The sequence below is a fragment of the Orbicella franksi genome, chromosome 1, assembly GCF_964199315.1.
Source record: "Orbicella franksi chromosome 1, jaOrbFran1.1, whole genome shotgun sequence".
Classification (NCBI taxonomy): domain Eukaryota; kingdom Metazoa; phylum Cnidaria; class Anthozoa; order Scleractinia; family Merulinidae; genus Orbicella; species Orbicella franksi.
Genome location: NC_138145.1, coordinates 2,426,942 through 2,442,344, shown reverse-complemented (window position 1 = coordinate 2,442,344; position 15,403 = coordinate 2,426,942). Strand labels below are relative to the sequence as shown.

General features: G+C 38.0%; 1 protein-coding gene and 1 long non-coding RNA gene across 2 annotated transcripts in view; both read right to left on the bottom strand.

Moving 5' to 3' along the window:
* Window positions 1-2,518: 2,518 nt before the first annotated feature.
* LOC145484999 (uncharacterized) lies at window positions 2,519-3,776 on the bottom strand. Its single transcript, XR_014049118.1, has 2 exons — window positions 3,380-3,776; window positions 2,519-2,900 (listed from the first exon to the last, which is right to left on the bottom strand). It is a non-coding gene; the product is annotated as an uncharacterized LOC145484999 (long non-coding RNA).
* Window positions 3,777-5,601: 1,825 nt separating this feature from the next.
* The window catches only part of LOC145484992 (ribosomal RNA small subunit methyltransferase NEP1-like), an 11,286-nt gene continuing 1,484 nt past the window's right edge, over window positions 5,602-15,403 (bottom strand). The window contains exons 2-7 of the mRNA XM_081463631.1: window positions 14,571-14,672; window positions 10,160-10,301; window positions 9,367-9,425; window positions 8,379-8,430; window positions 7,414-7,511; window positions 5,602-6,907 (exon numbers count right to left, since the gene is read on the bottom strand). Coding sequence (XP_081319757.1) covers window positions 6,794-6,907; window positions 7,414-7,511; window positions 8,379-8,430; window positions 9,367-9,425; window positions 10,160-10,301; window positions 14,571-14,672 — 567 coding nt within the window. The 3' untranslated portion in view covers window positions 5,602-6,793. The remainder of the gene's footprint in view (window positions 6,908-7,413; window positions 7,512-8,378; window positions 8,431-9,366; window positions 9,426-10,159; window positions 10,302-14,570; window positions 14,673-15,403) is intronic.

The window sequence follows — 15,403 nt, the reverse complement described above, 5'->3', positions numbered from 1 at the left end:
CGGACAGCGGAACTGTCAAAATTACATGCGCGTTGTGCTCGCGGGAAAATCGCAGCAAACAATATGGCGGACGTCGAGGAGGAAATTTTGCTGCAAGCAAATTTATTTCTTCTTTTCGTCAACCTATTTTGAAATTCCCTTGGCACTGCATCTCACCCCGATCCAGAAGGTAGCGTTTTCAATCGCTTCAGATTAAGTGAACAAGCAAGCAAACAGTGCATTCGGCATTCTGCAAATTACCCTTGTCGCACGATTCACATGCCATTAGGGACAGCGCGTCTCCCAACCCCAAAATGCATCGGGAACGAAAGAATATCGAGATCGAAATGTATTGTGGGCCAAAATATAATCAGATAGTGGTAGCCTGGTCTCTAACACTTGAAACGCCTGGTTGATTTCAGCTTTAAAACGCAGTTAGCGACCACCAGCCCACGTTTTCTCGAAATATTTCTGAAAGGAAACACAAATTATCCCTCGAACGTCTCAGTCACAGGAATTTTTGCTCATCAGATCGGTTGTGCACCACGGTATTTATTATCTTGCAATTCATTGACCTATTTGTTACTAGTAAACGAACCTTAGCTTGTGTTGTGTATGTAGAAATTATATGTAGTTTCTTTAATTTGATTAACAATAATCATAACGGCTTGTCGTGTATTTAATGCAGTAATACAGAATTTCATACCGTAAACCCATTATAATTCCACACACATACCAACATTGAAAGCCTGACAATATATAATATAATATATAATAATATTTATCTGTTTTTTTTGTTTCTGCATGTAATGTTTGTTTCAGATTTGTTGCTTAAAAGCAGTAAAAACTCTAGAACAATATGAAATAACTATATGACAATATTGAAATGACAGTACATGTCAGACATGTACTCAGAGTCCAATTTTCCTTAGAATGTTACTCGAGCCATGTATGGCAAAAAAATATTAAATTAACAGTAAACTTGTTGCAAAATCAATATAGTTCGCACTGTGCCGTTCAGTACTTACATGTACATGTACATACATATATCTGTGGTGGGGATCAAGTTGATAAAAATCCTATGGAAATGAGCTGATTGATCAAATATTTATGCAAAGCATGATGCCCAGTATTGTGATAGCTCACTGAAATTAAATGTGTGAAACGCAAGACTAGTTTCACCTCATGCCAATAATGATTTCACATGCTTATCCCTGATCCCTGTTCTATTTTACAGAACATCAAAAACATGGTCTAATATTATTATTAATACAAGCTGCTGGAATAGTCTTGAATGACTGCTCTGTCCTTTTTTTGCTAATAACAATGATTTCAATTGAAAGAGACCTGGCATGTTCCATATGGGTCGTCCAGAGACAGTTAGAATCAGCATTTAAAATTTCACTAGTCTGACCTGTAATGATTTCATATATTTTCTAGTGTGAAAATGTTTCCTGCACTAAATGCTCTAAATAATGACATCATCTTCTCTATTTAGCACAGCATCAAACAAACAATTTTGCCAAGGGACCTGTAGATCCAGGTTTTCATTATCCCTGGTGATCTCTTTCATTTTGATCGAAGTAAATTATGATGATGTTCTTCACAATGAGGAAGCTAAAGACCTGTGGATAACATAAGCCAATATCATAAGCCAATATGGCAGTAGCCTGCTAGAAGGCTAGTGTCAGGTTGCACAGTTATCTCTAGCTGTTTAAATCGTCATGAAAACATGTACAGCCTGCTACTGATCATATCACAAGGGCCATTTTAGAGATGAAAACTTAGGTCAAAAGGTTTCTAAAAGCACTCTTCTATCTTTGTACTACACTAACCACATGTCCTGCATTTTTCATGGGGCAGTGCATTTGGTTCATGTTAGAAGGAGTATTCCTTTCTAACATTGTCTTTCTGTTGTTAAAGGATTTTGTGTTTGCAAACATGTGTTGTAAATATCAGAATAGTACTGGAAATGGGTCATGAAATAGGGTTTTACACATAATGCTCAAATTTGTTGTCATTATGCAAATGCTTGATGATCAAAAAATCTCACTATATATTATGCTCAAAAGACATCGGCCAGTTTTTGTCACTGTTATTCCCGCGTAATGCTAGATTCTTTTGCCTCGCTATTATGCTCAAAATAATGCCAGCACAATGTGTAAAACCATATAATGACCACTAATGGGGGTGAGGGAAAGATGGAGTGGTCATCAGTGGAAGTTGTGGCACTTCCACAATAAACAAACTAAAAATTTGTTTCATACTGACAAGAATATGGCTTCGTCTCTGCTCATGGGCGACACAAAATATAACCAGTATTGGGTCAGGTGTTGCAAGAAGATCGATTCTTTGATCACTGGACCCGTTAACCATCAGAAAAGAGGGCTGTGTAAGGCTACCACAGCTGCGTTCACCAGAGTAATAACACCACATATATCAGTGCAACTCTGCAGGGAATAGTTACGGCATCGCCAGTCACATTCATGACCCTGCCAATTAGTCGCACTGGGAGAGTGGGCAAGCACCAAATGTACCGTGCAAAATCATTGACGACATCAATGATGTCTGGGGGAGGTTGCCAAGCCAGCATCTTACAGTATATGATCTTCATGAAAGGTCGCAGCTCAACATCTACCAGTACCCAATGATTACCACCATTTTTAGGGTTGCCAATGAAAGTTTTGCCATTCCTTTGTCCCACATTCAGAGTGAAAACCAGCCTTTTTAATGGTCCAGGGTTAAGTAACTTAGCTTTCCTCATCATCTCATTGTAGATATTAACAACGACATTGGGCATGGTAGCATGGTATCGTTTTGCATGTCATTAAGCTGTTTTAAAACCCATGTGACGTGATCAGTATAGACCCAGCCTTGCATTCCCGATGCAGCAAGACAGGCAAGCTCATCTGCAGTCAATCCTGTTAATTAGTAACAACATGATATACTTTTCATCAGGCTTTATTAAATATTTTCTAAGGGAGTGGGGTAATAGACCTCAAAAAGTGGAGTTGGAGTAGGCTGCTAGCGGACAAAGATGTATATAAGATTATAAAGTTCTAAGCGTCACTGGTTTCTAATTCAACAAAACTGTGATACTGTATTGGAGATGGCATCCCCCAACCCCCTTTCCACCCTTCGACACCTTGTCTAAAACCCTAATCGCATTTTTTCAGCTACAAAATAAGCATATCCCATTTTCTATTTTACATCATTTTACTTTTTCGGGCCCGTGCACGCATTTTCGTTTTGTTTATCTTCAAAATTACATAAACTTTATTGCATATTTTAGCCGGTTCCAGTACTAGTTCAGGATATACCTGGAAAAATAAGCCTACACATCACGACATCACTCCACATGAAGTCATTTCTTAATTTTTCTTTTAAAAAAAAAACTTACCATAACTTGGTAGCATATCGTCAGTAGGATTGTCCCAGATCATGGCTTTGAATTTGTCGATCGATTTCTCGCCGAGTTTTGGGCTGGCGAAAAGCTTTCGAAAACCACCTCATCTCAGTATTGTAAGCACTGGGTTTGCCCTGTCGACGGCTCAACTTTGCAAGGATCATTCTATACATAAATATTGAACAATGCTTGGAGCAATTCAAGTGAAAAATTTTATTCAGGATTTACCTTACCCGCTAAAAATGATAAAATTAACCAGGCCTACTAATGTTAGAGACCAGGTTCCCGCTGTCTTGTTATATTTTGGTCCATAATACATTTCGACCTCGATATTCTTTCGTTCCCGATGCATTTTGGGGTTGGGAGACGCGCTGTCCCTAATGGCATGTGCACGATTCACGGAACTCGTTTTAAGTGATCGTACTTTGTGACCGAATTATAATTTTGAGGGTGGAGGGAGGAACCCTAAGCAAGGACACGAAGCAGCAATTCAAGATTCAAACCCAGGACACATTGGGTCTTCTGCGCTACCGCTGCTCCTCGAGTTTTCCATCCAATCCAGGGCTCAAAATAACGGCCGGTCAACGGTCAGTGTCCGGCCAGAATGGTCACTTGACCGGCCAAAAACTTCACTCGCCGGTCATGTTGAGACGGTCACGTTGTTCATTCTTGAATGAACAATCAAATCCTCGACTGTGAATCTTAGATTTTTAATCTCTTTTTTACAATGACCTCTCACACGAAAACATATACCAACGGGTATCTGTTCGAACGGCTAAAAACCGTTCGCTTGCTGTTAGTCATGCGTTCAAGATCGATAGGAATGCCATTCGAACGGCTGGGTTTGTCCGTTCAGAAAAATATTCAAGCATTCAGACAACTGCTGTTATCCGTTCGAAAAAAAATTTCATCTGTTAGGACGGCAGAGGTTTCAATTCAGAATTCAAAACTATTCAGCCTTTCAAACAGCAGAGGTTTTCCGTACGCTAAAGGGAATCCAATCAGATTCAGCTTTTCGAGACGCTTTAGATTTCCTCAACCGGCTGTCCCACATTTTTGTCACAGAACACCTCTCTTCGTTGGCGTACATTTCAAAGGCATTGCCCTACAGATGTCAAGATAATTTTGTCGTTTTTTCACTTTCACTGCACAAAAGTAGACGAACAAGTTAAAACAAAACTTTTCGCTCGATTTTCAAGTTGTTTCCAACTTAAACACTACGGGACTCCGGGGCATCAAAACACACATTTTGCAGTCTGCTTCGTTTCCATCAAGCCGTAAATGTAACATTGACCACGAACCCAGTATCTAATTTAGAACCAACTGATAAAAGTTACTGTTACAAAAACGGACGAAAATAATTATGTACCAACGAAAAAAAGCCGAAGGCCTTATCAGTATCTGTATCAGTAAAGTTATTTGTTCATGAATGAAATTTGAGACACTCTCAACTTGTTGCTTAGCACGTGACCAAATCCATCAGAGGTAAAATCTACCGAATGATGGTCATTAGTTCTTCGTGAGCGAAAACTCTCTCTAAAATATGACTTAAACAGAGTTTAGATTTTTATTGCTTACACTTTAGAACTTAATTCTAGTCACATCATTGAGAAACTTCCCAGCACTTGTGTAACTGTAGCCGTGTTCGTTGCAACGCGATGATTTGTTGTGCTTTTGCACACATGGTTTGCACGGGTGAGAATCGAGGAAACAAAAACTTCTTCTTCGGCTATATTTCTTTCTCAAGTTATTTCTGAAGCCCAAAATTAGGATCAGCTGATGCATGTTTGGTTTCATTGACGTTTTGGTGGCAGAAACTACTTTGTAGAAAATCAAAACAACAGCTCATGGAATTCAATGTACCGATCGAAAAATTTCATCAAACATGCATCCGTTCAATACGTTTTCTTTGGCAGGTGGCATGAATTCCACTGACAGCGTGCCACTTTATTGAGCTACCTGGCCATCCCAAGGCTATCTTTGGTTAGGTTTTAAGCTTTTCTTTGTATTAAGCCAATTTTAAACGGTGTAGCAACGACTGGAAAAACAAATTATATTTGTGGGTTTAATCAGACAAACATTACTTGAATTTTTTTTTTAAATATCTTGACCGGTCAGAAACGAGACGTGACCGAGCCAAAATTACTTTGGCCGGTCAACATGACCGGCTACGGTCCGAAAAGTATTTTTGAGCCCTGCAATCAATAATAAATAAATAGAATAGATAGAAACTTTATTAACGTGTCAATGCCTTGTAGCCTTGGGAAATCCCATATTAATTTGGGGACACAAAATACATTGTGTAAATATAGGGAGAAACGAAAACATAACAATATTCAAAGATTATTTTCGCTATTTTCGAACATACGTTTGACAAATTGGCCTATTTATTGCAAAGTACCTCTATTACCGAAAATCACATTACAATTTACAAGGAAGTAAGTTTTCCGTCTAAAGGAGTTCAAAAACAAGAAATGTGAACAGCGCTAGGGTTAGACGGATTGTGCTCGTAAAATCAAGCATTACGTCTTTGGACGTCACGCTTGAAACGGAGCATCAGTTATGCACAAAACTGTATAATTTGGCAATAGGAAAACTAACTACTCTTGTTTGCTGCGCTGCGCGAGTAAACAAGTGCACTTTAAAACATATCGCTCTTTGGATAACATGTTTCGGACAGAAGCATCAAGGAGACGATGATTGATAGCCAGGAGACGTGATTGATAGCCAGGAGACGTGATTGATAGCCAGGAGACGTGATTGATAGGCAGGAGACGTGATTGATAGCCAGGAGACGTGATTGATAGCCAGGAGACGTGATTGATAGGCAGGAGACGTGATTGATAGGCAGGAGACGTGATTGATAGCCAGGAGACGATGATTGATAGCCAGGAGACGTGATTGATAGCCAGGAGACGTGATTGATAGGCAGGAGACGTGATTGATAGCCAGGAGACGTGATTGATAGGCAGGAGACGTGATTGATAGGCAGGAGACATGATTGATAGCCAGGAGACGTGATTGATAGGCAGGAGACGCGATTGATAGCCAGGAGACGTGATTGATAGCCAGGAGACGTGATTGATAGGCAGGAGACGTGATTGATAGCCAGGAGACGATGATTGATAGCCAGGAGACGTGATTGATAGCCAGGAGACGTGATTGATAGGCAGGTCTCTTATTGCCAATCTATTGTTATATCAGTATCAGCGTATTGGTAAAACACTACAAGTTGACATTTCACCCATGGTGCATTGTTTTATCCTGGATTGTTATCTGTGACATTGTTTTTGGCTTTTGTATAGCTGCTGTACTGGACGTAACCTACTGAACACAACACTAACTAGAGTTGTTCTGCTTCTATAAAAATACCCCACACAGGTGCAAATGATGATCTAGTAGATAAGTTCATAAAATTCCCCATGCCTCTTCAAACGCGCCGCAGATTTTGGCACAGGTTAGAGCTCCTGATAAGGGGTATTCACTGATCGCCACAGTTTCTTCCACGTACGGTACATCAATCTGAACAAGAAAAACAACTCTGGATTAGTTTGCATAAGAAAATTCAAAACTTGCTTATTATAAACTAAGGAAACAAGTTTGTGAATCTGAGTATTACAAAGCACTTTTAAAAAACGATATTTTATCTCTTAGCAAGACGCTGTGAACAGCGTCCATGGTCCATGGGAGAATTGGTCCATCTGAAAATCACGGGAAACACAACCATTCTGTTGCATGCAGAAAAATCCTCTCTGTCAGTTGTGCAATAACATTCTTGGAACACTTCAAATGTACTGAATTTTACACTGAGGTTTGCTAAATAACTCTGGTTTAAATGTGCATGCCCGGCCTGGCAATAATATAGCACATCAAAGTCTTTATATCCGCTTTTGAATTTCAATCAGAGGAACACTGTCTTCATTATAGATCTGCTGGAAACTGAACAAAGCCACTGTCATATGTTTTTTCCCAGATAGTACGTTGTAAGTAAGCAACAAAGGTAAATAAATGTTACATAGGAAGCTTACCGAGCCGTGGGCCATGGCTCCAACAACAAAAACAATAGGCTCATCTTTTGGAATAACATCCTTTAACTTAGTTAGTTTTTCAGAATGGAAAGATGTTCCTAGAAAAAAAGTGTTTAAATTCCATTAAAAACATTGATACATGAAACGTTATAACTAAAATATCAAAAAATGATCCAGGCTAGGTGTGTCCAGAAGCCAAGTGGTCAACTCTCTGACTGATTGGCAGAATTTGTTTTTAAAGTGCATGTAGCTTGTGTCATTGACTAACATCTATTACATATCTCTGCCAAGCATAACATATTCATGTATTATAACAATATCATCATGGCTTTGCAAACATGAATAAACTTACACAAAACTTGGTATCTTCTATTATAATGCGCTGTGTGAGACAAGGGAACCAGCTAGTCTGCTAAAGATCTTAACTGGACTATGACGCTCACTTTATTCTAGGACTGTATACAGGCGTGTGCATGTGTCCAGTGTCACATGCAAGATGCACAGACAGCTGAACACAGACAAGGAATAATGTGCACTTCATCCCAACAATCCAATCAAATATGGTGGACTAAGTTGACTTAAGCCCTTGTTTCTTGAGTGAAATGTAGTTTGATTTAGATGAAAATAACCAAGTGAGTAAGGCTCATTTTCATATGAAAGGTTTTGTACCAGGACTCATTTAATGTCATCACTTAACTATATGTACATGTATAATCACAAGAACTCAGAGAGGGAATTCCTTTGGTAGTTGAAAAAAACACGTCCAGTTGACTTAACATGCAACTCAAATTCATACCTAGAGAGAAGACCAGTTGATTGGCATCAACTCTTTTAAGTTTAAACTATGAAACAAATCAATCCATTACACGAAAAAAAAAAAAAAAAAAAAACAGCGAAGTTTCATTTAGAAAGTTCCATGTACTAAATACAGTAATATTACTCAAACAGCAGAAACAGTGACCTACCAATTTTCTTACAGCCCGTTGGTAAATGATCAGTCACTGGATTCTTTATCACCTGATAATAAGACAACACTCTGCTGTTACGAACAGCTACAAGTTGTCTTTCAATTGATACAGGTTTAGTAGTATTGTAATGTTTAGAATGTGACTTTGTCTTACAGCACAAAACTTCTGTCACTAACACAACTCAACATGCTGCCTTTCAATTGATACATCCCTAGTATTAAAATGTATGAAATAAATTATGTGACTGAATAACCCCTAATAATAACAGTGCATGTCTGTTATTAACAGTTACATGTGACCTTCTACATGATACATGCAGAGTACTTCAATGTACACGTCTCTTTTGAGAAAAATTGTCCTACAAAAGCACATAACCATATGTGCCAATGTCAAAGGTATTGTGGTTAATGGTGGCTCATGGTTGCTTGATTGAAGCTTAGGGTGTTGCAGCATGATAAGAGGAAACTATGCAAACACTCCCTTTCTTTCTTGTTAACACATGTGTTGTATAAATTAAAATGTATTTGTGACTTCTTATATTCTCAATTTTATTTCTTCACTTTCTCCTTCATTTCCATTTCAATCACTCAAGACATTACTTGGTCACATTTCCAAACATCTTGAAGTTCATCAAAAATACTTCACTACATTTCAACTCTCTTGTTGGTGTTTGGAAATGTGGTCAAGCACAGTCTTTCATGTTTGATATCTTACTAATGTGCTGTGTGAGACAAGGGAACCAGCTAGTCTGCTAAAGATCTTAGCTGGACTATGGCGCTCGCTTTATTCTAGGATTGTATATTATGGGTGTGTGCATGTGTCCAGTGTCACATGCAAGACGCACAGACAGCTGAACACAGACAAGGACTAAACACCTTGTGCACTTTGTCCCGACAATCCAGTTAACACACTTCGTTCAATAGAGCAAAATTAATACAAAAGCCTTCGCTCTTCAAATAAAAAAGTTTTCTAGATTAGTAAATACCTTGAGTAACTTTTGAGGACCATCAGAAGCATGAATACTAAGCTTGTGTAGCAACTGAACTTAAATGAAAAGAAATAGAGAAGTTAATAAAGAAGACCATTCCCACTAACTAATGCGAGTTGACATATCCCTCTAGGAAGGTGTGACGAGTTTATAAATCTTTAGAAGAGAAAACCTGCACTTGTTTTCAAGAGAATCGCTTTTCGTTAAATAAGTTAATAGGATATGTAGAATTGATGGTTCTCCGTGAAATTTGGCCAGAACATATTTCACTGATACATTAGGAACAAAAGTGTGTCAGCAAATTCTTTTACTTTGAAAACTTTTCTCGTGGTGGCCTCTAACACAACATCTTATGGGAATTTTTCGATAATGGAATTTGATAGATCTGTAAAAAGATAAGCAATAAAATGAAAGAAAATGCTGACACTCTTTGAGAGATTGATTGTGATTAACACTGCAGAGTTATTTTGCATCAACAATCTTATTTGATACCCAATCGATGCGCCAGAATTTCAGTCGGTCCTTTTGGCGTTAACGGCTTCTGTCACCGTAGGAAAGCAATCAGCAAAACAGAATATAATATTATTGAATTCTACATTTCATAACCTTTCCATTGATATATAGTTTGTGGAGGTTTCCTTGAAAACAGTGCACATACACATTTTTCTCTGGAGGGCACAAGCAAAGGTTTAGAGTAACCTTAAAAATCTAGCATTAAAGCTGTGACATCTTATATTTTGACTTCTAAAGCATATCAGTAGAAATGGAAGCTATATTTGCTGTTACCTACCCATCAGTCCACAAAACCGGTCAAATGTTCTTGGAATTCTAGTGTGAGGGTTTATCTCTATTAGAACGTTCCTTTCTGTGTGAATATACACTTGTAGAAGTCCTGCTTTATTCAGTGGACTGTCCAGTAACATCAGCAGACTCTAATAATACCAAGACCAAGTAGTGTAAACCAGATCAGGAATTACTGTAGATTAATACCTAGTGCTAATGGGAAGGTCTGTCCCTGTGATAGAATACATGTATTACATCTTATTACTCACTTCTACTTCAAAACCAGTGTAACAAGAGATATGTGGGATAGAGAAGAGAATTCCAAATTCAAAACAATTGGATCATGTGTACTTAAGGCATCTACAGTCAAGTGTTGATTGATACCCTTGATCAACCTCCAATCAACACTTGATCGATATCTTGAACAACACGTGATTGACATCTGGATCGATACTCACTCAGCCCTAGGTTGACACTCTATCAACATCTTGACAGAGTCCAGAGGCTTCACAAAGTTGAAATCTAAGTTCTCTATTGATGATGTGGAAACAAAAAAGGCCTTCTCATTAATAAGGTCCTGTATCTGTGAAACAGTTAAAATACTGAATGACATTTTGTTAACAAATTCCCACTTAGCTAAGATAGGTTTAATACAAAGCAATCTTTGCACTTTTTGCAATACTGATGTGGAAACAATTGATCATTTTTTCTTTACTGTGTTTACTCACGTGCATTTTGCAAAGAATTTGAATCTTATTGGTTTGCTACAGCCAAAAAACAAAGGAAACTTGAGTTAAGGATGGTGCCCACTTCATACAAAGGTTTTTGCACCAGGTAAGGACCACGTGGAAAAAGTAGATCTTTGCAAGGGCTATTGGAATCCACAAAGAAAAATGGGGGTAGCCACGCATTTTTTCGAGATAATTAGCCTTGAATCTCAACAAAAATGCTGACATCAGCATTTTCCTGAAAAAAGAAGGAAAGGATATTTCTTCACAGATTTCCATAGAATTCGCCTTTACATACAGAAAAGCAAACACATTTAAAAGATCTTTAAACTACATGGCAAATGGTGACAAAAAAAAACATTTTTGATATGTTGTTAATGACAAAATCGTTGCAAAAGCGCTTTTAACGTGTCTGACAGCCTTCCTCTGGCTCAGCTAAAATACAGTCTAAATACCTTTTGCTCACAACCAGAAGCTAATCACGTGTTGAATAGACTTGTCACTTCCATTTCATAACATAAAATGTAGGGGTAACCACGCGTTTTTTAAAGTTATTGATCTTTTTTGAAAACTTTTATTGTGCCGTTACATTTTTTCCTGTCACCTCCCCAGTAAGTGAGACATTTGCGTATCTCGCACTTGTTTCGCGCACGCACTATGCCATCTGCAGGTACATGTTTACAGTTGGATTTCAGTATAATTTTTGATAAATAATAGCTAGGTTTTCAGGTGGAAGAGGTAAACAGTTCGTGGTTAGCGATATGCTGTCATTCTGGTGTTCCTGGTTTAAGTACAGGTTCATTAAACTTGATTTGGTCACAGTAGGAAAATTTTGCTTTCATTTTAGTCGTGTATGTGATAGCGTAGTTGATTGCGTCAATGTCAGCCCCAGCGTGCACATGGAGCTAAACCATGGCTTGCATGATGTGCAGAATGTGTGTGCAATAACAAAAGTAGACACTGTCCTTAAAGACTATTTTAGTTTGTGTCACAGATACTAAATGCTCTCTGTTTAACTACTTAATTGTTTTAGGTACGCTACATTTATGGAACTGCTGTAGGAATAACAGTCTTCCTTTTTTCTCTACCTTTAAGGAATTAGTGAAAAGAAAATATGAAACTGAATGTCACATTGCTGCTAAGTACAATAATACCAAGATGCTAGAGGCTAAGTGGAAACCCGTTCTGCATTGTAATTTGCTAGGTACATAGGTGTGTAAAAAAAAAAAAACAAAAAAAAACAAACTGTAAAACGTAGTGTAAGAATTGAAGGCGTGAGTGCAAAACCATGCTAAGTGACGATTTGGGTGAAAAAAAAAATTTTCGCGAAAGGGCTTGAATTTTTGCATGTGGTCTTCAATGTCATAGAAAAACGCGACCCTGTATTTTTGTCGCTGGTTTTTGCTTCATTTTTGAGTTATAACATATGCAAAAATACTTGGCTTTTCCTAGCCATGTCTTTAGGAGTTTATTTGTTGAACAGCAAACAGGCAGACTGTTTATAGTGTATGAAGTCAAAATCAAATCTCACCGCATATATAGAGCGGAAATCTGGGAACAGATTGTTTTCGATCGAGCGTCAAATGAAATTCATCGAACAAAAAAGAGATGTGCCGCATTAGAGCTCTGTCAACTAATATCTTAAGCATTGTTTTAAAGTACCTTGTATGCCTGCCTGGTGGTTGAGAGGCATCGTAAAGTCTCGATAAACCCGTAAGTCATCAGCACGTTTTAAAGAATCAAAATGTGTTCTGAAACTTCGAAGGCAGCTGATATACCGTAATCGTGTTATTGGCGTTCGAAGTCAGATCGAGCCAGGCAGCAAAGTCCAAGAGCAGTTCTTGCCCAAGAAAAATACCCTCTGGTGAGTTGTGGCCCATTTGCCAAGCGTTGCTAGCGTCAAAGTTTGGAAAGTGAGAACTGGTTTGAGACTTATAAAATTTGTCTTGTATCGCCCGCCATGTTTTCCCGCGCACGAGGTGTAAAGACCCTTCCCGGCATGCATTGCCATCATGTTCTGCGGACGTTTCTCGAACTGGTAACTAGATTGTTTAAACATAAGAATGGCCAACAAGTAGCGATCGATTGTAACATAGATCTGTGATCCAGGTTGCGTTGATTTTATTTCAAATCGGCATGATTTGTAGTGTTTTGAGCTTCTGGGATCAGCAGACATGCAGATGTATGGAAACCCGTACGTTGCGGGGAAGGGTTAATCTGTTAATCTGCCAGCCCTATTTATAGCACATTTTCACGTGAAATCAACATCATTGAGCTTATAAGTTTCGTGAAATTACCATTTTGCTGTTTTCTAAGTGAAACTAGCATCCTTGCCGTCAAGCGTTAACGTGAAATCCACATTTTAGCCTATTTAGACCTGAAATTAACATCATTGAGCTTATGCGCTGCGTGAAATTGACATTTTGCTGGTTTCTAAGTGAAACCAACATCCTTGCTGTCACGCGTTAACATGAAATCAACATTTCAACCTATTTAGACCTGAAATCAACATCATTGAGCTTATGCGCTGCGTGAAATTGACATTTTGTTGGTTTCTAAGTGAAATCAACCTCCTTGCCGTCACGCGTTAACGTCAAATCAACATTTTAACCTATTTAGACCTGAAATCAACATCATTGAGCTTATACGTTGCGTGAAATTGACATTTTGCTCGTTTCTAAGGGAAATCAACCTCCTTGCTGTCACGCATTAACGTGAAATCAATATTTAAACCTTTTTTGACCTAAAATCAACATTTTTGAGCTTATATGTTGCGTGAAATTGACATTTTGCTGCTTTCTAAGTGAAATCAAAGTCCTTGCGGACGCGGCGGGCCGATCCTTTTTTATCATAAACCGAGGCGAGACTTCGACTTATAACAAAGGCTTGGCTTGGCTATTATAACAAAGGATCGGCTCTGTTTATCATAACAAAGGTCTGGCTTCGTTTATTTGAAGACCTCGGCGGGAAAAGGGTGCTAGGTATTTTAATCAAAAGCGAACTTTGTCGAAAACGCTCCAAATTTCGCATGCAATTTTGTTTAGGTATGTCCCGTAGTTTTTCCGCTAAGCTTCGCTTCGTTTTCGAGATATTGTGTATGCAGAAAAACCACTCGGTTTTCCTAACGGTGTCTTTATAAATGAAGCAAAAACCAGCAACAAAAATACAGGACCACATTTTTCTATCACATTGAAGACCATATGCAAAAATTCAAGCCCTTTCGCGAAATTTTTTTTTTCACCCAAATCGTTACTTAGCATGGTTTTGCACTCACCCCTTCAATTGTACTCTAAGGAAGTATTGTATAGTAAGTAGTATAAGTAACGTATTGTTAGTGGTATTGTAAGTAGTGTCTGTCTTGTTTTGCGATAAAAATAACTAAAAAAATAAAAACATCTTGATTGACACCCAAATGACACATTGAGTGTCAGTTGATATACAGCTAGGTGTTGACTGACTCACGAATATGTGAAGAAGCTAGTCATAAAAGGGGATAAGTGACAATTTTGGTTGCTTAGGGGTTGGGTATTGATCGACACTTGACCGTGGATGCCTTTAGTACACATGACCCAAATAATTAATTCAACCTACAATGCAATTTAATAGAACTGCACTCACAGTGTTTACTGTGTGTAGCTCCACCTTGAAATGGAGAAACAAAGAAGAAACAAAGCATGCACAGTGCCTCACCTGGTGTGTAATGTCTGGTCGAGCTGTGGCTGGATCCTTTTTGTTTTTCCTCATAATTGTTTTGTGTTTATCACAGTTTAACAACTCAAAACTCTTTCCATTCTACGATAAAAAATATTCATTAATGGGACACAACATCAAAAATGGAAACTGGCTGCATCTTGTTCTACTCAGGAAGTTGATCATAATTTTACAACCTATTCTATTTGTATTAATGTTTTACAACCTATTCAATTTGTATTAATGTTCTCCCCCATTTTGACTATTGTAACTCTCTCCTAATTAACGATTATGAGTTGAGATTTTTATGAGGTGATAGGCTGAATCAACTATCACCTCATAGAAATAGAGTGTGAATAAACTAATTGTTTTAGTAGAGTTCTAACTGAAATTAATGCAAATAAAGGTTTCCCATTATTTTTCTAGACATTACTTAACTCTTCAATAAAATCGCACGGATTGAATTGTCATCGGAAATTTCCAATTGTTTACTCACGCACACCAGTTTTTTCAATAATTTCAAGTTTTCAAAGTTAGGAAACCGTTAATGTCCTCCTTGTAGTCTTCTCAGCAAATTCATTATCCATTTACATCTAAACTTTCTTCCAAAACTTCAGAAAAACAACAGAAACCTTGCGTTGCGTGGATGACTGACAGCCACTGCACTCTAATAAACAATTAGATTATGAGCTTGAGATTTCAATATAAACGTATAGGCATAGAAATTGAGAGAGATTAATCCAATTGTTTTAGTATAAATATACTAATCGCTCAAAACTTCAAAATCCTATTCACAGACACTTCGAAAACGCCAAGAAGTGGCCATCATTTTG